The 23,517-nt window shown below is 42.3% G+C and overlaps 4 protein-coding genes across 5 annotated transcripts; 2 read left to right on the forward strand and 2 right to left on the reverse strand.

The window, feature by feature from the left end:
• The first annotated feature begins 321 nt into the window (after positions 1 to 321).
• Positions 322 to 7,051, forward strand: LOC136434800 (uncharacterized). The gene is made up of 9 exons (XM_066427863.1): positions 322 to 325; positions 547 to 797; positions 1,326 to 1,553; positions 1,781 to 2,022; positions 2,347 to 2,440; positions 2,575 to 2,716; positions 3,270 to 3,486; positions 5,804 to 6,048; positions 6,819 to 7,051. The coding sequence occupies exons 1-9, from the start codon at positions 322 to 324 to the stop codon at positions 7,034 to 7,036; spliced, it is 1,641 nt and encodes a 546-aa protein (XP_066283960.1). The 3' UTR covers positions 7,037 to 7,051.
• Positions 7,052 to 7,165: 114 nt separating this feature from the next.
• LOC136434505 (tyrosine-protein kinase receptor Tie-1-like) lies at positions 7,166 to 14,531 on the forward strand. Its single transcript, XM_066427341.1, has 13 exons — positions 7,166 to 7,986; positions 8,576 to 8,675; positions 9,529 to 9,569; positions 9,746 to 9,864; positions 10,430 to 10,628; positions 10,898 to 11,008; positions 11,152 to 11,351; positions 11,621 to 11,734; positions 12,097 to 12,167; positions 12,354 to 12,394; positions 12,599 to 12,695; positions 12,931 to 13,030; positions 13,269 to 14,531. The coding sequence occupies exons 2-13, from the start codon at positions 8,668 to 8,670 to the stop codon at positions 13,356 to 13,358; spliced, it is 1,191 nt and encodes a 396-aa protein (XP_066283438.1). The 5' UTR covers positions 7,166 to 7,986; positions 8,576 to 8,667; the 3' UTR covers positions 13,359 to 14,531.
• LOC136434506 (CMP-N-acetylneuraminate-poly-alpha-2,8-sialyltransferase-like) lies at positions 13,485 to 19,481 on the reverse strand. 2 transcript variants are annotated; one of them, XR_010755751.1, is made up of 5 exons: positions 19,077 to 19,481; positions 16,957 to 17,043; positions 16,093 to 16,659; positions 15,198 to 15,602; positions 13,485 to 14,852 (listed from the first exon to the last, which is right to left on the reverse strand). XR_010755751.1 is itself a non-coding variant. In XM_066427342.1 (5 exons), exons 1-5 carry the CDS (start codon positions 19,229 to 19,231, stop codon positions 14,814 to 14,816), a joined length of 1,092 nt encoding a protein of 363 aa, XP_066283439.1. In that variant the 5' UTR covers positions 19,232 to 19,481; the 3' UTR covers positions 13,485 to 14,813. The 2 variants fall into 2 exon arrangements, 1 of the variants encoding a protein (XP_066283439.1); XM_066427342.1 differs by having other exon boundaries at positions 15,359 to 15,602.
• A 1,015-nt stretch (positions 19,482 to 20,496) lies between these two features.
• LOC136434510 (solute carrier family 35 member G2-like) lies at positions 20,497 to 22,014 on the reverse strand. Its single transcript, XM_066427349.1, has 2 exons — positions 21,637 to 22,014; positions 20,497 to 21,230 (listed from the first exon to the last, which is right to left on the reverse strand). The coding sequence occupies exons 1-2, from the start codon at positions 22,012 to 22,014 to the stop codon at positions 20,643 to 20,645; spliced, it is 966 nt and encodes a 321-aa protein (XP_066283446.1). The 3' UTR covers positions 20,497 to 20,642.
• Between the last annotated feature and the right edge of the window lie 1,503 nt (positions 22,015 to 23,517).

The raw sequence follows: 23,517 nt of genomic DNA on the forward strand, positions 1-23,517 counted from the left end.
AGTTGGATTGATAATACCACAGATATGCTGTTAGTGTATTTAATTCAATACCACAGTATAAGCATACCCCTCCTTAATTTGCTTTTTGTCCTATTTCTTCTCATCCTCCTCCTCCTGCCATTTGGTGAAATGGATTTCAGCTTCAAGTCTTTCATTTTGGGGCCAAAATGAACCAAAATTCGGCACATGGCAAACTTGACCCCAGACATGTTAAGATCTTTTTACATAAGCCTTTGTAAATTATTTCATCAAGGTTTATTTGCCATTTTTAGACCACAAATGTATATTTTAGTGTTGAAATCAAATGACTTGGAATTTGGTATGGGTAACTTTTGATCTTAGCATTTGAAAAGTCAAGTTAGAGAGATAAAGACAAAACCAAAAATGCTTCCGCGGAACGGCCCTTTCTTACACTGACGTCTTTCTCGGGTTCATGTTGCAGTTTCATCCTAGGTTATTGCTTTGAAGAAACCTTTTGCGTTGACTTGTACTAGTAAGTATCATCTTCTAACGACGTTGTTGTCATTGTTGTTTGTTTTGTTACAGTGTTACTACTAGTTATAGCCAACCTGGCGAGTTCTGAAATCTTCGTGGACAAGGGCGGTTTCCTGAAATGGGGGCTGTCTGCAAATCCAGTACTAGCTGGCGCAGAGGACAGGTTGGAGATGAAATTCAAAACGTGTAAACAGAGAGGGCTGCTCATCTACCAGGCCGGACAAAACCAGGATTTCTTCGCAATGGGTGTTTTCAACGGCCGGATATACATAGAGGCTTCTCTCAGCGGGCAACTTCTTGAGGTATGTTTTAAGTTTCTAACTAAAGACACAAAAACATGAGAAGAAGAACTTTATTGTGCGACAATTGTACACAGTACAATGTATGGTAACAACTATTAAACAAAGTACAAAATAGAGGTGTAGAATAAACTTAACATCTTGTTGTGGAAGATGTTGCATCTAAAGATGTATTCAAATCTGTCTGTAGCATCGAGTCTCATAAAGCCTGTTGTACTTGATTTGGGAAATGTGAATACCTTATTACGTCAAACAATATCTAGAGCATTCCATGACAAAGTGAAATTCATCTTCAATTTGCATTGGACAGAATGGGCAAAACCTTCGTCAGGGGCTACATTATGATATCTGCCTGTTTCTATATTCAATTTATGACTGCTGATTGTAAAGACATCTGAAAGACATAAACCGTAATATCAATAATAATGATATTTAAAAACAAACACCTTGGCGTTTGGGCACTTTGTCAAGGGACGGTTATTTATATGTATAAGTTGCGAATCGCCCTGAGAGTGTCTCTTGCATTCGCAGTTGTTCGTAGGAGACGAGGACAACCCGCCAGTGCAGCGCAACCAGACTCACGAAATCGTCATCACCAACATGAAGGAACACCATCTCGGTCAGATGAGGGCGGTCATCGACGGAAACAGCGCCCCCTTGTCGTTGCTGACGGACGTGCAGCCAGAACTCTCCTTTTCGAACGCCAACCTCAGAGGGAACACTTACATCGGCGGGTACAAAGATGTCAATGACCTGCGGGTAAGTGAGATGTCCAACCATAGAGACGAGGAAGATGAAGACGCAAGGTAAGACGATACAGAAGTGACAAAACCTAACGGGAGATACCATTTAAATATGACAGGGGCGGACGAGGACGGATGTTGAGGGTTGTTATGTAAACATTGTCCCTTGGCCTTGCAATTAGTACTGCATACCCCTATCATTTACCCTTCCGCGTTAAAGTGTGCTGTTCTTGTTGTCTACAGTTACAATCCGATCGTCTGTACAACTACCCGATCGTGTGCCTCTCCTACGTGCGTGTTGGAATTCCATCACGAGAAGTTGACCTTAAGTCCACTACAGAGACCTCGGGTAAGGACGTCCCGACGTGCCCTGTCTGTGCCCCACCCTCCATCGCGACCTTGAGAAGTTCAAGGGCATACATGAAGGTTGAAGCTGACCTGCAGCCCAGATCAGGAACAATCATCAGCTTCAAGTTCAGGACAAAGTAAGATTGCCGTCTCCTCAAATTGGTGAATATTCTTTATTTTTCTTCCTTTACTTGTTTTCTTCCAATCTTTCCTCTCTTCTTTCTTCCCCTTTCTACATCCCCTTTCTACACTTCTTTCCTTAAATTTTTTCGTTTTCTTTCTTCTTTTTTTTCCCTTTCATCTGCTGATTGTTTACCAAGTCGCTATGTCAGCACACACCGTGTGTTATGTGCCAGCTTCACACAGCCATGGTGAGGATATTCCTGTGTTTCTCCAATCACATTATGGTTCAATTTTGATTGTTGTTCAGCCGATAATAAGTTTCCGTGTCTTTTCCCCAGGGCTCAGAACGGCCTGCTCTTCTACTTCGGAGGTCCCGCCTGGTTAGTGGTCTACCTCAAGGACGGAAAGGCCGTGTTGAGGCTTAACACTAAGGTGCGTCCGCATATGCTAGCCCTATTTGTTTCCATTGGACAATAGCAAATCGAATCTAGTACCTTGTGCACACTTGCCAAAAACTATGACAAAGTTGCAGCATTTCATTGTAAATTTCCACTTTACGCCTCCAGGGAAGCGGTGCGGATGAAAGCTACGTGTCCGCCAACTCGTTTAATGACGGAGAGGAGCAGGAGCTGTTCATCGAACGTGACGCCAACACCGCCACCATGAAGGACCGCGCAGGCAACACCATCGCCCTGGTCACCTTCCAAGGTAAAGTCTCGCACAATACGACGAGATTTTGCGAAATCTCATGTGGTTAAGTTTCGCAAGATTTCATGAGTCCACGAATCCTAAAGATTGCATTCAAATACAAATTAAACCGACAGGCAAGCGCACTCTTGGCAGACCCAAGAAAAGGTGTAAGGATAACATACTCATTGTATTCATTGTCTTGTCGTTGTTGCCGTACATTGTACCATGTACAATTGTCGAGCAACAAAGTTCATTCATTCATACAAGAAATATTAACAAAGCATAGACTGGGCAGACTGGAAGAAGATGGGGTCTTCCATGACCGGGAAAAGTGGAGAAGGCTCTAAACTGACAGGCCATGAGGCCTACCTGGGGAAGATGTAAGATGTAAGATGTAAGCTGAAGATTTCATGAGATCTCGTTAATTAAGATTTGCAGACCAAGTCGAATAAAACCATATAAATGTCAGACGTGTTTTGAGTTATGGTGATAGAAATTGTACTCGAATCGAAAACTCGCTCATGACATGATGTTAATTTTGCTATGGTTTCTGTGGACTGGTATTACACAGGAGAGGGAGCGGATGCTGCCCATTCGCTCAACGTGAACTCCTTATATGTCGGCGGCATCGAGAACCCAGCCACCGACCTGACAACCGACGCCAAGCAGTACATCGAAGTTACAGAGTCCCTGAGGGGTTGCATGGAGGAATTCCGTTTCGTGTCCTACAGTGGCGTGCCACAAACCGCCAATCTGATCGACTTCAAGACTAAAACTATGAAGAGCAGGTGAGAGCATGAGTCAACACTTTACATTAACTTTTATCGTCAGTCATTGCTTTTCTAGTCGATGACAACCTGGCTATGCATTTTCAGTCCGAAGTAACGGAAAAACAAAGAAATTAAGAAATGTCTAATGTGTGATTTTGTGTACCCAGTGCGTATTTGGACCTCTACTGTGTATAATTGGTATGAGGCATATTTTTTTTGTTACTTTTGTCGTGTATCATTATATCGTTGAGTCGTGAATGACGATTTACCGCCTAGGTGGCAGTGCAAAGCATGAATCACCTGTGTAAAAATAACAAAGTTTGAACTGCATAAATGAATAACAAGGTTCTCTATTCACAACTATATATTCATAAGAGTCGACCTTACCATAACCGTCTGTCATCTTCTTAAAGCCGGCGTCACAATTCATGCGAGCGTCGGCCAAATTTGTAGATCGCCCGAAGCTCGCCGAATATCAAAATCGCCCGAGCGTCGACCGTATTTTCCAATGAAAATCTCGGGTGACGTCCGTCGAACACTAAAAACTAAAAATCCCCCATGAGATGGTACCATTTCTTGGACATGGGCGAAGTCAGAATCGACTAACCTGGTAAAAGGCCAATATTTGGATCAACATTGATTTCTAAGAATCGCCCGAAGCCCGCGTAATCGACAGGACGTCGGTCGTACTTCGACCGAAAATGCACATTTGAAGCTCGCCAACACGTCGGCCGAGCTGAATTTCTTATTTGTGACGGGGGCTTTAGGGCAATTTTGACTGGTTCACAGGGCAATCCTGAAGGTGACAGACTGTCACCGGAATGCTGCTCTTGTTTGTTTGTTTTATGTAGATCTCCATTAGTGTATTCAATCCTACACTATTATTCCTACATTAAATACAATTAAATAAAATATAAAAACAAAACTTACACAATTGTTAAATGGTTAATTAAACAAAATCAAATATAACAAGAGTCCGTAGGACACAATTCTCCGTGAAGTATTTATAGTATGTACAAGTATTGACCCGCACAAATTGCATCTCTGCACAGTCCAAGTAGTGTTTTAGAGCAAGTAAAGAAAAAGTGTTTGTTTATCTTTTTCTTTCAATACAGGAGTGGTCAACCTGCTGAAAAGTATGTTTTTACATAATGGCACAGATGGGATCTAGAAATTCCGGGAAAAGTCACAAAGTTAGATCTAGATGGCCCCTTTTTAATTATCAACGAACCATTCAGCCTTAAAACTAAGATGTATCAGAAATCACAAATATGCAGTAAATCCTCTTTCCACAATTTATTGCAGGCCGGCCTGATCTATAGCTATCAAGCTATTTGCAATAAAAAAGGCTAATTTTATGCTATCGTAACATTTCACGAAGGTCAAAGGTCACCGGATCTAACCACCCGGAAGTGACACTGGCGCGCGCACTTTTCTGAGAGATATTTCTCAACAATCTTTCATCCCCTGCGTAAACTTTTTACATTGTCACAGCCTCTGTATTATAAACTACAAGTGTGGTAAGTTTGAAGGTCCAGAGATTTGCCATTTTCACACTGTGCGTAAAACTAAAAGTGCATCGTCCGTCCCGTGCGCACATACTGTATGCGAGTTGCGAGTGGACACCGCATACTTAATACACAGACTGGAGGTCACTCTGCACATGTTCGCAGCTAAAACTCACAATTCCCGTTGCCGCATTGGTATGTAACTTGGTATATCGTTTGCTAGGTTGCGTGTGGTGATGCACGTTGTCTATTTTTCAATGTAACAGTGACTATACGATCACAGCAAGTAAGGAAGATTTATACCCCGTATCTGCCTGAAGTATGCCAGTCATGCATAACGGATTATAACATGGTCCCTATGGCAGGACAGTGGGACATAGCATTAATTATAGGGGTGCAATTACGATATTGGATTGACGTTTAAAGTAGTTATGGTGTAACAAAGCTATTGTGCATCACCACGCCGAACCAGGCAAACGATATGCCAAGTTACACACTAATGATTCACTAATGTGACAACGGGATAGTGAGTTATAGCTGCGAACGCGCAAACAAATGCATTCCCAATACTCCCAGAAGGAGGTCATCCTCCTTCCCGGAGTAATAAACTCAATGGTAAGTGCGAGAGGTAAGAGGTCAACTGAAATAACGGAAAACATAATTTGGCTATTGTGTGCACACAAAAAAACAATTGATAGCGATTGACAAGATGTGAATAACTGCCGCACTGTAGATATGCGGTTGTGAACAAAGAACTTTGTTTCACCAACCTGATGAAAATTATTCAGGGTTTTGACTGTACAGGTTAACCATCGATTATTCCATAGGGAAGTCACCTTTGGCCAATGCCACGAACTCGACACTTGCCTGTTTAAGGAGTGCGCAGGTGTTGGACAGGTGTGCAACCTGGGCGTGTGCGAGTGCAAACCGGGGTGGAGCGAGCAGACTCCCGGGGCGAACCCGCTGGTCTGTATCGACGTGGACGAGTGCCAATCAAACCCGTGTCAGAACAGAGGAACCTGCTTCAACTTGGAGAACGCCTACCGATGCCAGTGTCCCGACCAATATAAAGGTTGGTCTGATTTAGAAAGTATATGGATGGTGTTGAATCCCATTTATTCAATCCATAAATAGTGTAAAATAACTACACCAATGCCAGTGGTAAAAATGCCGGTAAATATTTCCAAGCTGACTGCAAGTTCTTGGCTACAGAGAGACAGAGAGCAAATATCGCAGAATTTGTTTTTCTCACTTTTTAAAATAGATTTTCAGCCATGGTATTAAAACCAAATGACCGTAGATTTGATGTGAGGTACCTTGGACATATACCCATAGGATTTCATTCAATTGTTATACCGGTAACCCCACTTTATATGTTACCCTTCTGGTGTTCTAATTTGTCCCCTAGCCACGTGGATCATCATATTAGGGTGCACCAGGTTTGCTTGTGGTGAGGGTAGCCAAAAACTGCTCTTGGTGTGGCAAAATATCGGTATATAGATGTCAGGGAAGAGACTCCGATCTGGCAGAATCGCCGATTCTGCCGGTAAAGATCCCGATCGGAGTTTCTGTCGACACCGGCAGAATCGGCGATTCTACGAGATAGGAGTCTCTACCCTGACATATATGTATATTCTTCCCTGGTCAATGGCTAATAAAAGATGATGATGACCATACTGAGAAATTTTGCACATACAGACAACTCACTTACAGATTATGTGAATTTCAATGTCAAAATGTGAGTTTAGAAGATATCCTCACATGTTCTTATAGATCTGTGTTTCTGAAGGTGTCTCTATATATCTTTATATAATATAACCTCAAGTGACATTCCTTCCGTAGGAGTGAATTGTGACACTGAACGAAACTGCTTCAACTTTCCGTGTCAGAATAGCGGCACCTGCATTGAGGGCACCTCACCGACCCCTAGCATCTCCGGGAGGAATTGCACCTGTCCTCAGGGCTACATGGGTGTGAGCTGCGAGGATGACGTAGACGAGTGCAGGCGAGACAATGAAATAGATTCCTGGTGTGGTTTTGAACCGCGGGGTTTCATTTAGTCTGAAAACAGTGCATATGCATGTAAAGAGAAGTAGATGTCATTTACAGATCATGCATGAGAGATGCACCAGATAGATTGTTATTTTCGACAATTACAATTAGGCCTCAGCATGTAAAGATTATCGTTGACATCCTCTGCAATTTACAAATCTAATGCAAGCGCGCGAAGAAATCCAGATGGGTAAAAATAAGATACATATAAGTCTTCGAAGCTTCAAGATAGAGACAATAAATGCTGTAAGAAAAGTTGAAGCGATGGAACATGGTGACTCACAGCAACCAAGGGATTTATTTCTGCATTCAAGAAGTCCACCAAGTGACACTAGTGCTGTAGTCTAGCATCACAAGCCAAAATGGCAACTACATGTAAGCTGAAGGTTACCACTCTAGAGTCGCTTCCATAACTACAGCCATAGCTATCTCACTAGTGTCACGTTTACAAGTACAATCAAGGCTACAGCATGATATATTTTCCATTTACGATATTTTCATGCCATATTGACCATCGCTAGAGGGAACGAAAAGTTTTGATTTTTCAAAATCAAGCGAAAATCAATACGCACCATGATGCCATGCAATTTTACTTGCTGCGGCCTAACTAACAGTATCCTCTGTCTTTCGGTCCAGTAGCAGGATCACTTGGGCTGCCATCTCGACTCGTGACTGGAAGGTCTCGATATAAGTAAGCAAGTAAGCAAGCAACATATCGTTAACCATTGGATCACACACGGAGGTTGAGCAGACCGTTAAACTATACGTCTCTTATACAGCCTTCCGAGCAACTGCGCTGCCGGGACCTGTGTGAACCTGGTGGGGTTGTACGAGTGCACCTGTAAGGTTGGGTACGACGGCTACCTGTGCCGTAACGTGATAGACAACTGTGCAGACAACCCGTGCGATATTGGCACCTGTTACAGCTTCATCGGAGGATTCAACTGCACATGCGCAGGTGACCCGGAAGCCAGAATTCTCAATATTACATTTTTTTCTAGTCATTTTTTCAACAAAATCACTCACTCACTCACTCACTCACTCACTCACTCACTCACTCACTCACTCCGTCGAACTTGCTCGGAATCTTCCCATGACTAGACTGTTACTAAACCAAAGTCATGTATATTTTGGGCTCCGGTACTGTACCCTTGGTATTAAGACTAAATTATAAATGAAATTGGGGTTGGGATGCCAAGGACACATGCTCACAGGACTTTATTCACAATGTTAGCATATCTACGCCAATTTGAAATGATCTATTTGGGGATTGTTTGCTATCTACAAACCAAAATGTGTATTTTCAGCTCCTGTGCCCTGGTATCACCAACAAAAAAAAATGATCCGAAAATTTCATCGACGCAAACCAAAATGAATCTATTAACATCTTTGGAATAGACAACTTTGAAAGTTTGGGATTTGGGGCTCACATGCCCTGTTATGAAAAGTAAATGAAATTTGGTATGAGGGTGCCTATGGCATATGACTACAGGACTTTGTTCACATTTTGGCATATGATCTATATTGAAATTTCTTTCTATTTTTAGGCCAACAATGTGCATCTTCAATACCAGCCATAGTCGGAGGAGCTGTTGCCGCATTTCTTCTTTTGTTGCTGCTAGCAGGCCTAGGGATATTCATGTGGAGGTAAGAGATGAAAGGGTAAATCTTCAGCATCTTCAGATGATTTTTGATATTCAAAGAGTACGCCAACTGTTCCGCCTATACGGGGTGACCAAGAAAAGTACACCCAACTTTAAAGGCGTATCATTACTACATTATGAAGCACATCGCTGTGATGGTACATTTTCCCAGTAAAGTATCACAAATATACTGTCCATTGGTACCCTACTGGCATTCCTCTGATCATTAATCACAGGGCATCAGTGGTATAAACAATGGTTTTACAAAACCCATCTGGTCAAAGCTACGAGTGAAAGATGATAGATCAGGAAATGAAAACATGAACGGGTCAATCTATGTCATCTTTACATTTGTTAACATGATTCATAAAGTCAACGTGTTCTTTAACACAAGGTTGAGCAAATGGGTTGTTTAACCCGATAATGCTCTGTGATGATGATTAGAACTAGGCAAATTAGGATTGTATTTGCATGATTAATGAGGAAATTGTATCATAACAGTTTTTTTAATGTGTCTTGGACATGCCATGGTCATGGCTGTTGGGTGGTAGATAGCTTTAGCACTTGGGTAGAAGTGACGTCACCAGGCGCATAAAATTTTCAGATTATTCATTAACATCATCTATTCTTTATCAATTCAACCTGTCCGATTCTCGATCCTTTGGATACAAAGCAAACAGCTGCAAGCGGGGCCACACCTACACCACTTCCTTATATCAAAAACTACCACAAAATCAAGACAATAGCCTTTCCAAGACAAAAGATAGAAACATTTTTGGAGATGCTATAGTGTTAGTAGTTGGAATCACAAAAATTAACTTTTTTTTAATGAAATATCAATTTTCTCCTCGGTCCAGGAGGAAGGAAGTACGGGTCAATGCTAGTAAACACCCTACAGGTATGTATACAAACAGCATACTATCATAGCAGAAAATATTGATTACAATGTATGATCTATGTTTATGTTCATTTGTGGTTTCATTCCTTTTCTACAACTTGATTGTTACTGCTGTGCTCTGCAATAAGCTGCTTTCCTTGTTTGTTTCACCTGCTCCTCCCAATATCGTGTTTCAGGTCCAGTTGCTTCCACGCTGCTGGAAGAGCCAATGCTGGAGGCACCTGCACATCGGGCAAGGCACCAAGAGGAACGCCAAGAGGAACATCGTAACTTGAGACCAACTTCCACTGAGTCGGTAAGAAGCATTAACGTAATATGATTCGATCATATAACTTATTGAAAGTTTTGATAAACATTTCAGATGACAAAAGGGACTAACTATGTAGTCTAATCTCCACCAGAGCCTTCTGTGGAATAATAGAACGTAGCCAAGTACAAGTCATCGTGAGCTTCCAGATATTTCAGTACTGGGAGAGTTACGTATACAATGTAGCTGCCCGCCCAAGTCAGTCATTGGCGTATTTAACTCCCCTGACGAAATATTCCGCCCATTTGGCCGATGGTTTTGCAGTTTCCATCAGAGTCTGATGATAGAGACTGTGTGTTATGAGTTAAATCTCCAAGCAGATCTCCACGGTGCCAAAATCGTACAAGCTAGCCAGAGAAGCTCCAGTCAGCCAGAGAAGTTGTCAGGCACCGTCATCGGTTGCAATGAAAACTCCTTCTGCCAGTTGGATACGGTCTTTGCAACCGTTGGATCTGCTTGGAGATTAAAACTCGTACATTACTAGTCAGGCAGAATTCTTTCTGATACATGAGGTTACTGTATGAAGAAATTGTATCCTTCAACTCCTTCCCAGCGTCCATCAGTAGCAGATGACAATGAGCCTCCCGACCACATCCCGCTGAGGATGATGGGGGCTAGTGAGCGTGAGCTGGATTGGAAGGACATCTCCTTAAGTTCCAAGCTCCTTGGTGCAGGCAACTTTGGGGAAGTTCGCAAGGGAACGGTCAAGATCGACTGGGACTGGATTCAATCGGCTATCAAAGTGCTCAAAAGTAAGCGTTTCTTATATCTACGATAAGAATAAGTGGAATCATTGATAGCTTTCTTTCTTTCTTTCTCATCGTATGCATGATAAAGCTAAAGGTTAACTGCTTGATATTTCACCTTTCTCACAGAACGCTTCTACTCATTATGTCATTATGGTCTACGAAAGCCCCGATATATTACCCTGACCCTATGTGAAAGCCTGGAGATAGTTGGAACGTATACAAATGCAGATATAGAATGAGTTCAATCATTCTTTTTATAATTCCGTCCGCAGGAGGTGCGGATGAGGAAAGCAAAGACGAATTTCAGCAGGAAGTTAACATCATGCGGCACGTTGGCTTCCATCCTAACATCATCAACCTGCTCGGGGTCTGCAATCACAAAGGTCAGAGTTTTTAATGACGTGGAATTTTCATATGAAGAATGAGGAACTGATTAGAGGGAGGGTCTGTAATGCGCATGATAAATAACGTTACATGTTTGCTGAAAAGCCTAGTATGACTAACTACATTTTGGGCGATTTTTTAGGTCAACAATACATGGCTCTTGAACTCGCCACGAACGGAGATCTTTTGAAGTACCTGAGAAAGTCACGTGTGCACGTGACAGAAAAACCTTACGCCAACATGAGACCGGAAGTGCAAACCGCCTCCACCCTGTCTCCCGTGATGCTCCTGCGTATCGCATGTGACGTTGCCAGTGGGATGGAGCATTTAGCTGCCATGGACGTAAGTCATCTTTGAAGTCAGTACACAAGCAAGACAATGGTTTCAAAGCATCTGTCACCAAATTGAAATAACTTTAAAAAATCTTATTAATCATGTCTATCGTTTGCCCTACTAGAAAGGCCGTTTTAACGTTTGATATATCACTATCAACAGTGACAGTTTTGTAAAACTGCAGTACATTCATCCTATTACTGTGCATGAATTTGTTTACACACTATACAAGAAATGGATTTTAAGATTACGAGCTGATATGTATTACTGTTCGGCAGGTGATCCACCGAGACCTGGCGGCCAGAAATGTTCTCCTCACGGACCGTCTCATCGCCAAGGTTGCCGACTTCGGTCTGTCACGTGGGGAGGGCATCTATGAACAGAAGTCGAGGGTATTTGCAATATCAATGGTTTATGGTTACAACTACTAAAGTTAAGCGTTTCTCTATGCCATTGTCTCCATGAAGAATGGAGGTAATATTTTAGGCAGTATCGTCCGTGTGTCTTTCTGTTTGCCTGCCTGTCTGTCTGTCTGTCTGTGAACACGATAACCGGAGAAAGAAGGCCTGTATGGATTGTTTTGATATTTGGTATGTGGGTAGGTCTTGATGAGACCTCGTTGTGATGTCAACTAAAGGATTCACGTACCAACATTAGACATATCTGAGTTTAAGACATTGTATATCATAAAATACCGACATTAGATATCAACACTCGTCTTGTATTACAAATGTTATTTTCTTTTCAACTACAGAAAGCCATCCCTTTCCGATCAACCGCCATAGAGGCGCTGAGCACGAAGATCTACACCACAAAGAGTGACGTGTACGTTGGCTGCAGTTCATACAATGATCATGGGATTTTGAAAACTTATATCCTTACGTAGCCGCGGCGACTCTGGTGGGAAGACGTATTTACTTGTATATTATACATTGTCTGTTTGAAGAGTCGCCGCGGCTAATCCTTACGCAGGTTCTTCAGACTAATACGACTGCGCTTTTTTACTTGCAGATGGTCCTTTGGTATTCTTCTCTGGGAGATCGTGACGCTTGGTAAGTACTTCTTTACCAAAGCCAATAAGGCAAACTACTATCCTTTTCACATCTCACCATCGTAAATACAGTGCGATTCAAATACCAAAGAAACAATAGGATGTGTGTGTAAACAAATACCTGGACATATGAGAGTTGTACGTGACAGAAACGGTTGCATACTCTCTTGTAAGTACAACAATACCATTGTGCCATGTTATCCAGGAGGCACACCCTACAGTGGGATGAAGTCGAGACTCTTGATGAGAAGGCTGCATGAAGGATACCGACTGCCCAAACCCAGGAACTGCGAGGATGCCCTGTACGTTGATTTCAGTCAACTTAATGACAATTTGCAAATTCTACATTAATGCCACATGGAGAGGCTATGGATTCAATCTAGAATATATTCGAGTCAGCTTTAAAGTAGCAAATTAGCAATAGAGGTAGAAAGTAAGATTTCGTCACCTTGAATGAAGTTAGAATTTCAAATAGCAAGTACCTTGGCTGATAGCGCATTTAAACTGAAGGCAGAACACGGCTGTTTTCTCCACCAGGTACCACATGATGAAGAGGTGCTGGGAACTGCAGCCGACGGACCGACCGACATTCTCGAACCTGGTGCAGGAGCTCACGTTCATGATGGGCGACATGACTGTAAGTACTTTTCATCCCCAACTTCTAAAGATTCTCATTCATAGAAAAAAATGCAAAAGCCTTGATTCAAAACGGTGCTGGGAAACAATATGAACTTGTGTAGGCAGTTCTCAATCTAAATGAGTTTTTTTTTAATGTTGTCCATCGACAACCATATTTCACCTGTACCATACCTCTAATGTCTCAACAGATTCCAACCAAACTAATGGTGGTGGTGTTTTTACAACATGTTTTTCAGAGTTACGTCAACGTTGATAGTGATGATGATTTTGAGTACGAGGTGGTGGATTCTGATGAGAGTGATGATGATGATGATAATGATGGCTAATGACGACGATGATGGTGATAATCATGTTAATGACGGTGATGATCAATTTACGATGTAGCAACATGGACTATTGTATACTGTTATGTACAGGTTAAGCACGCCTAGAACTTGTCTATGCATATAAAAGCTAGCGAAAAAGCAATGTTTTATCATTTACTTATATGAAAGTACTTGTATATCAAATAATACGCCATGCTCACAAAGACTACAATTGGTTCAAAATGTTATAATAATTTTCAGTTCATCATGTTATAACACTTGCCGAGATATATTTTACATGTACTTACTTAGTGTGAATGAAATTTTGTGAATTATAGTAGACTTAGTTACTTTCATTAGTTCATTTTCTGGTCAATACAATTTGACCGTGCAAGGTTATAACAAATAGTGTAAAGACATACATGTGTGATGTATTTATATAGGCGTCAGCAATTCTGTATTTCCGCACTGTGAATGGAATGTGTGCTATGATCTAAACGACATGCTTTGCAAGAGTAACAAGGAATATCTATGTAAAATCACCTCAAACACATTGAGGGGCCTAAGTTTTCTAACACATGGCATTGAATGAAGACAATAGGACATATGGACAATATTGAACCCCCCTCCTAGCTATGTAACGAAGAGGGCCCTAGGAAACGCTTTTTTCACGCGCTTAAACTCACGGCGCTCCATCGCTAGTAGCCAGAAAATGGTCAGGTGTAATCCTGTTTTTTTTTGTTTGATAGTTGTGTTTGTGTTACACTTCTGTACGTTTGGGATCGCATTGTGATATCATTCCCTGTGACTGTATATATGTAAATACTTTGCGTTTGGGAACGTAAGCAGCGACACCTGTGCTGCATTGCAATGTGAACCAGTCAGAATTGCCTTGCAAAAGGTGACAGATGGTCACAGAAAAGTCGGTTGAATCAATTTCTTGGTTGTGTTGAAAAAAGTCTTTTTATTCGGTCAGGTTTAATGAATGAACGTAGGATACATCAATCTGAAGAGCTTGTTTGAGTAAGACATACATTCATGTTGTACTAACCCTTTTACGCTCTGCGTTACATTCGGTAAATATAAAGCTGCAGTGACGCTGTATCAACGGCTCCATCATTATTGTTTGCATACAATTTTCGAAGAAAAAAATATGTGCAAGTATATATGTTTTGAATACAAATGACAGCGGTGTGCGTGGACTAAGTTTATTTACATCTTTACTGATCTGCATACAGAAGTCGGTTGTTACAGACACATGATACTTACACATAATGATATCAGTAAAATATGTCGTAAGTTAGGGCACGTCTTATGCAAGGGCGTCTCTACCAACGGATCGGGCTGCCGAACCCTGTCATTGGGATTTGTCCTTCACGGGTCTCATTATCCATCAACCACGTCATTTGCTCATCCGTGGACTTCATCGCCCTGTTCACGTGACCAGCCATCGGTGGGTCCAGGTTGATGTCGACTTCATAGCTCGGCTTGGTCACGTTTGATTTCTTCACGACACTGTCGGTGAGAATGATAACCGGAAATATTAAATTTTGTAAAATCAGAATTCCTAGTTTTTAGTGGGTACATCTCACACAGAGAGACATCAACATGGAGGGAAAGTAGGAGTTACAAACTGGTAAGAGATCGAGGATAATGCAAGACTGAGCTACGCTCATGGCGTCCAATGAGTATTAGATATATTCCGAAGACAAAACTAGCATTACGAAAATCACACCACCACATTTTGTCAAAATCTTCCAAGGAGAATAACTGAACAAAGGAGCGACGGATTTTCATGATATTTAGTATGCAGGTAGCTTAGACAGAGATGTACGCAATGCAGTGCGAACTCAAACTTACTCGTTTTTCGAACTAAATTCCCAACCATGATGACCAACAGCTGGTGTCCTTGACCATGTAAATCCCATAGGCGAATTAAATAATAATTAAAAGATACATAAAACCTGTGACGAATGAGTTATTCTTCATTAGAGCTCATTACAAGGCTCTGTGTGCAGTACCAGTGCCTTCCGCTGGTGGAGCGTCTGGAACGCCCGATACTCTTCAGGCATTTCGTGGCTGGAATCGAGGTACCGTTTCTTCAAATGTCCATAGTAATGATATTTTATCTTTCGTCCCTTTCGGTCCTCAGAGAACGGGTAGAATCCGTACAAGTGGATCTGGTCGCACAGACAGACCGCCACGGCAAATAAGGTGCTTCCTGTCGATGGGCGGTTCAGATGGAATCCGGAAGCATTCCACAGCCTAGAAAGTTAAAAGAATGTGTGTTGAATATTCAAAGAACGCAAATCGTAATGCACAAATGATAAAACTCAGGATTTTATCATTCCAATAGTTCCCCTCATTCAATAGTCCCCCTGATTGGAATACAAGTGCTGTAACTCTTAATAATCAAGACATTATCTTTTATTCTGATCCTTTTCCTGAGCTTCGTATAAAGAAAATACAGACATGGATGGAACATGAACATCAATAAAAAACAAAGCATTGTAGTAGATGTTTACTCAACAAAAGTTTATATAATATAAACTCAAACTTAAACTAAACAAAGATTCCAAAATATAACTTTCCCCGTGCATTTTCCTGCTTTCACCTTTCTCTTTTCGATTATATATTTTAATCTCTGAGGTATGATACAAAGCAAATAATTAGGGACTGGTGGTTCCTAAAATATAACTTTTTCCAAAAAGAATGATTAAATTGGACAAGAAATTCTTTACTGTAAAGCACTTACGCTGACATCTTCTGAATAGTATCCCACGGCGCGTACGATACCTTGATTGGAAAGTGATATTGCAGAATCATTTTGTTGGTAGTCTCCACGTTTCGATACCCTTTGGGTGAAACAAAGGCTGGTATGTGCAGAATCTGGTCGTGTAGGAGACGCAGGCGCTTCAGAAACTGTTCTCTTAGTGTGTCATTTTTAGTGTCTCCTTCGATTCCATAATCGTGCGAAAGAACGGAGGGGTTCATGGTGGTGAAGTTAGATTTCGTCCCCACGTCGTTCTCAAACCCCTCGATAAAAGGAAGGTTACACCTGAAGACGAAGTCAGCGGAGTCGATCTGACGACCACAACGGCTGCCCAGGAGTATCCCAGAATTCCCTACAACAGCACAGGACCGGAAGTGCTTGCCCTGCAGAAGAGGCGACTCGGGAACAAGGCGATAGAGTTCCTGACTTATTATTCTGGGCGATCTCCCAGGGCGTTCCCGTTCGTACTTGATGCGTTGCCCTGGGTAGACTTGGGACTTTTGCACGGTGAGATCCGTGTCAGGGTTGAAGTACGCCGCAACCCACTCTCTATAAAGAACATTAATCAAAAGAGTTGTTGGGTTTCATGAAAGAGCAAAGTTGATGAAAACATCTTGCTTCCCAACACGGAATTACATTTTAAGACTAGAGATTGTTGAAAGAGTGCGGCCACACAATCTTCCGCCCCACATCCGGTCACCCTACAATATCCAAATAACTTTGGACACACACAGCGACAAGCAAACACACTCACCGATAACAATATCTCCGTTTATACAGACGTAACAAACACACACACCGAAAACAAAACAATGCCTCTGTTTTCAGGGAGGCAAAGTATCTTACCTTATCCGTTCAACTTCCGATGTGTTGAAATTCGCTCTCCGGGCCTCCGATGCTGTTTGGGATTTGATCCAATGCACATGTCCTAAACTATAGAAATATTGGTTGTAACATGTATTACTAGCGTTATAAAACTACCTGCAAACGATCAGGTATGACTTCCAGCTTATCTTCCTTCGTTGTAAGAAGAAAAAAAATCGACATACAGCTATTACATTTTCAATCTGACCTTTCTTACAACACTCAGCAGGTTTATTCTAAACATCGATGAACAACTGTAATAGCGTGTACAAAAAGTACGTAGTCTATCGAGTTCTTCCTTGGTTTCAAAACACATTTTCAATTCGATCGTAGTACAGTAAAAAAAGAGTCAACATCTATATAGCCAAATTATTATAGGCAACAAAGTACGGCGTGTAACAGCAGCGAGTCACCTAACTGGTTGCTATCTGGTCACCCCCCCCCCCCCCACACACACACAAACAAACAGACACACAAACACACACATACACACACACCAAACACACACATACACACACACATTTTACATTTATACATACACACACCCACGGACAGGCAGACAGACAGACACATACACACACAGATACACACACAAACTATATTTGAAAACATGCTGGAAGAAGTACATAGATCGGAGGCACAGAAATGACGTGGATTTATTTGCCCGGGAGGTCCGAACGAAACCGGTTTAGTCAGACGCAATTAAGATGGTAAAACGTTTGACCTTTCAAAAATCACATACTGCATAGCCAACAGACCACTGCTGGCAGTTGCGATACTCACGTTTAAATATATACTCCGATCTGGCAAGCGTCATAATTCAATCTATGCCTTCCCAAAATCAGAATCGTACTACACTACCACACGTTACACTTACCACATCACTGTCATGTTCATGAATCTAGGTTAATTTTTCATGGACACGTTCGCACCACTTTATACCCGACCTAGCTGAAGTCAGGGGCAAAGGATACAATGTAGGTGCTGTGTTCTGATACTTTGAGATCAGTTCAGCCCTTCGCTATTCTATTTGTCCTTTACACAAAGTGTTTTAAGCCTAGAAAATGTTCCTGATGAGCCCTGGATTCAACAGACTTTAAGCGTTTGATTTACAATTGAGATTTCTCAACTGTAGATTAACATTCTATCTAATGGTCGGCATGTCTTACGTAATCTCACCACCTATCTTCCCGTGAAATCGTTTGTACTTATTCAAACAGCATTCTACATTGGCCTGACTAAATACTGCTTCTAGCGGCCTTTACATTGGTCAAGTCTCCTTAAAATTGATAGCCAACACCTAAGTCTTAGACAGGAGAATCGAGGACAGCTGATTTATGCATATGTGCTGACAGAGGCTATCATATAGTCAGACTCAGAACTGTCAGACAGATAGCCGTGAACTCCTATTGGACTGATTTCCGTAGTGATAAAGAATCCTGAGCTCATATTGGTTATTTTCATTTCAGTTGTTTAAACAATAAATCATTCCCCATGCTTATGCTAGGGTCACATTTCTAAGCCGGGGCCCGACCGGGCTGTTTAAAAAAATAAAGAATAAAAAAATGTATATCAAGATCATACGTAATCTAAGGTAAGGATTAATTTTTTTACGTTTTGTGTGTTTTGTTGCCCTTTACATCGTATTTTCGTTCCCGCAAGCTACCCGGCCGGGCCCCGCTTTGGAAATGTGACCCTAGCATTAGAGGTGAACTGCCCTGAGTTCTCGATCAGGGGAAGGGGCCCCAATCAGCCCCTGACAGAGAGAGATTGTGTAACGCTGGCTAATGTTTAGGTCCCAATTGTACCGGTGCCCGTGGGGGTGTAGTCAAAATTGTTCCTGTGGACTGACGGCCACCGGAAGGGTACCTCTCGGCGTTCTCACGATTAGCTTACGGCGCCACAATGATTTGTTACCGTGTCCCGCATTGATTAAAAAAAAACAACTTCCAGGGTCCCGACCTTGCCCCTTAAAATAGACCGGCAGCCGCAGGGTGCCTCACGAGGCCACGTAGGGGTCACGCCCGAAAGTGCAAAAAGAACAGCCCGTGAACTGCCCGGCAGGGCCCCTTATTCCACTTGTGACTTAAGCACAAACCTACCTGTACTTTGGAGAATTGGCGCGGTCCATCCAAGCTCTGTCGACTAAAACGTGGTCTTGTTGCTTCTGTGCCCCTTTGCCACTGAAAACGGTAATGCCGAACGCGAAAAGCAGCCCACAGGCCATCAGACGAAAACATGTTTTTCTGCCTGCCATGGTGGTAAATCAGCATGTGGCTACCTTAAAGGCAATGTACGCTTTATTAGAGAGTTTTAGTAGAGCTGGAGTTGGCGTTGGGTCCACATGTCGAGTAGAGGAACTTCTGATTTTAGAGCAGCTTTTGGCCCCAAACGTGCATGATAAAGAGATCATAGTAAATACGACAAAATACGCGGTGCATGTCACCAGCGGCCTGTCACCAGTTGACCCGGTATACTTCCGGTTCCGAAGACTGTGAAACCGCCTTCTCTCGCCAGGGGGCGCACCTGCGGGTTGTAATGTAAATGCAGAAATGTTCGCATTATATTTACTTTTGTATCTGTATGCCTGTACAATAAAGGTTATCATTATCATTGTTATCATTAAAGCGGGTATTTCACTGACTGCATGAGCCAAATTGTGCTAGAAACTGCGCCAACTTTCGAGTTTGCGACTATTGTCCCTTGCAGCGACACTGACGTGCCCTTGAGAGGCATGGTACAGGTAGAATACGACTAAATACGTCTACAAAGAAGATGGCCGTGCAATGCGCAATGATGAAAACTGCGTCAAAAAGATATTTACAGTGACTTCACAGAATGTAATATTGCGTCAAAGATTGCGTCGCTTTGCGCCATTTTGCGAATTGCGAATCTTGTGAACAAAAAAAAAATCACAATTTCTGGCGAGAAATTGGGCCGATTTTCTGATTCGAATGCCTTACGTAAAAGGAAACTGATCTCAATCCAGTTTAGCTCACTGAAGAGCTAATATTCCACTGGTCGTGAGAGAGAAGACAGACGCAATGTTCAGTATTTTACAGGTTCATTGTACCGGGGAAATCTCCCTAGCTCTTTTCGACAAGCACAGCAAACAGTGGACCACGGCTTAATGTCCCGTCCCAAGGACTGCCATCCTTTCCGGTAGCGTGCATGTCGGGTGGGCGACACAGCCGGGATCAAACTAGCGGCTAATCTAGTTCCAGAGGCAAGATCGCTAACCAAAGGACTACGCACGCTACCGTAACTTGACATTCCCACTTATAAAAGCGCAGTGCAAACAAATTCCTCACTGCTTGTGAACATACATTTCTACTCACTTGTTCTCAATGTAAGCCGCGACCGCGATGTTGTGTGGCGGCAAGACAGTCGGTACAAATGACTCGGGGTAAAATTATTGGCCTTCATTCGTGAAAACACAATCCACCCATTACACACACGGAAACACACATGCACGCGCGCGCGCGCACACACACAGACAGGATCCATGTTCACTAGACAAAGTTTATTTATGGATTTTATTATTGATTGATTAAGAATGTGCAAATAAAAGATTTTGTTAAATGATGTATGATACGACTGGCAACGTAACAACGGAGACTTGATCAATCAAAGTTAAGTTTCCTGAACTTATTTATCGGTTTGAGTTATCATTCGAACTGAATGTGTAATCCTTTCATTAATTCCTTGTGTTTTTCTTCCTTCCAACGGGCACGTGCTTCCCAAATCGCAACAGAAGACGTCCCTATCAGCACACTTGTTAGACCCAAGCCATCTAACAGCGTAGGGGGAAATCCCAGCATCGCCCACTGCACGCCGTAGGCCGAGAACGCACTCAGCTGCGTCAGCGCAGTTACTGCGTTAACCTCCACCAACCTCAGACCGATGTAGAAGAGGAGCATACATGTGCCGTGACTAACACAGCTCATAGTTAAAACAGTGGCCGTCTCCGGTTCGAGGTGCCATGTGGAACTGTTGATGCACGCTCCGAACCCGGCACACACCGTGCTTATGACGTACGTGTAGGTCACGACCTTTACCCTCGGGGTGCACTCCAGGAGGTTTTTGGCGCCCACGTCAAGCATGGAGTGAATCAGTGCTCCGGCTACGGCCAGAAGCATCCCTTGAGCTACCTCTGTCGTGTCCGTGGACCACTTGTTGACCAGGTTACCATAACCGAGAAGGACGACCCCAGCCACGCACCACAGGATGCCGAACATGGTGACACGAGTTGGGATCTGAAATGAGAATAAGAAGAGTCACAATGATCAACTATCTACTAGCAGCAAGGGATTTTTTATTATCTAAAAGCCGTCTTGCATTTGATTATCCTGCAAAATAGCTAAAGAGTTGACATCACAGTTGCGTTGCGCAGTGGAGGGCTGAAATTGAGAACCGTAGCGCCGAATTAAGATCATCAAAACTCTTTCTTTCCTTCAAAGTTATGGTCCGATTTGGAGCCTTTTTTATGTTAAAAAATGGTAGGGTTTAAGCCTTCCCATTTTGTTCATTCTATTTCTAAAGTCGGCTAATTTGTTGTTGTTGTGGTGGTGGTGGTCTTTTTCTAACACAGAGTGATCAGGCGATTTTTTTGTCACTCGGTAATCTTCCTCCTGGGAAGAGAGGCTTGAGAACGCAACATACCTCTTGAAGGAAGATGAAGGACAGGGCCACTACACAAACCGGCATACTGGCGCTCCAGACGGCTTCAACGTTCGCCGGGGGAACAAGTCTGTAGGACGTAAACAGGCAAAGCACGCTGGTGAACCTGGTCAATCCTTGGAAAAGGAGTCGGAAGCCTTGTTTCCAGTCGTTTGGGAACATGTCGGTCCTGTTGTACACGGCAATACAAAGAGCAACGAGGAGTATCAGCAGGTCGTCCATGAACAGGATCTGGTACGGTGTGTAGCCTCGGTTCTCTACGTATCGTGACGTAGCAGGTACCGGACCTTTGAAGAGACCGCTCGCCAGACAGGCCAACACACCCGACAGGTTCTGAAGAAATGAAGACACAAATATCATCTTAGACTTAAGTGTTTATTATTCGTTATACCTTAGTTTATGTGTTTAGTTTTGTTCATCCTTCCTGACCACGTAGATTAAATAAAATCAAAGCAACTTTTTTTGCCAACCTTTTTTTATTAATAATAATAATAATGATATCCTTTATTGTACATTCATGCCCTATCGGGCTAAATGCAGGCATACAGATACAAAATACATATGATTCATTCATAATATTCATATAATGACACTGACAGGATTTCTAATACTAATCTAAACATTGGTTCTAAAACTACTCTAATTCATAGGTATGGCTTCTTCTCGTGTGATGTTAGAAATATAAGTTGAGATGGACTTGTTTAATGTTGTATGGTCAAAACGCATAATGAAAATTGATTTTCGCACGCTCGCAACAGTTTTGGGGTCCCCGTCATCCATACAATCAAATCTACATGGCTTGATATGAGTAAACAAAGTGTCTTACGGGATATTTGGAGTTTCTTATTTCACAACCAGGTAATCTCACCTGCTGACGTTTCGGTGTCTGTCAGACACCTTCTTCAGAGCTTCTGACTGGAGTACTGCTTCTCAGCGCTATAAGTAGCCGATGTAGGTGGCGCTTTTGCGGCGAGAACGTAATCCCAAATATGGCTGAGCTAGTATCCCCCCTCAGAAGCTCTGAAGAAGGTGTCTCCAAATATCCTATGTTCTACCCACCCGATGAAATTATTTTCGGAAAGTGTCTTACCTTGAACCACAGTCGCCACCTATCTCTGCCTTCTTTCTCATGTTCGGAATGTTGATTTCGAAATAATTTTTCCATCTTCCTGCTGTCACCATTCGTAGTCGCGGGTACCTACGTAGTACGTATATGTAGTGCAAACGGGATCAAAAGAAGAACATAGTTTGCTAGTAGGAAAGAAAGCAGAGAAAGCGAGAATAAACTACACGGAGAGAAAAAATATGTAAATCGTCAACTATGTATAACATTGATCATGTATTGCGTAATTAAACTAATTATATAGCTCAATCATACATGTTATGTTTACAACTCAAAATTTATTTTGTAATTCTTCTTTCATTTGTGTCATCAGAATTCATGGTATAATCTAATTTTTTTTCTTTTGTTAATTTTGCTTAGTTTCGATTATGTACAATTCAAAAATTCAATAATGTTTTTCTTTTGTTTATCTTTGTTTTAGAATATTTAAATATATTCGAATAAACGTGACAGGGGTCTTTTGTTCGAATCCCCTGACATGTCCCGACGTTGTGACCTTAGGAAGGAACTTTTCACAACTTTCTGTACTTCACTCAGGTATAAATGACTACCTAGTTTCAGTTAGTGCCGTCCCTGGGATAGGACGTTAAATGAAGGTCCCGGTCTTCCAGTGAGAGGGGGGCTTAACCGGGTATGGAATGCAAACAAACTCTTTCGGTCGGTGTGTCGTGACCACGTGAGTCGCAAATGTGCGCGCGTGTGATGATGAACATTCTGCCACCTATATATATATGGCCTCC

Source organism: Branchiostoma lanceolatum, chromosome 5 (genome assembly GCF_035083965.1).
Source record: "Branchiostoma lanceolatum isolate klBraLanc5 chromosome 5, klBraLanc5.hap2, whole genome shotgun sequence".
NCBI classification, from domain to species: Eukaryota; Metazoa; Chordata; class Leptocardii; order Amphioxiformes; family Branchiostomatidae; genus Branchiostoma; species Branchiostoma lanceolatum.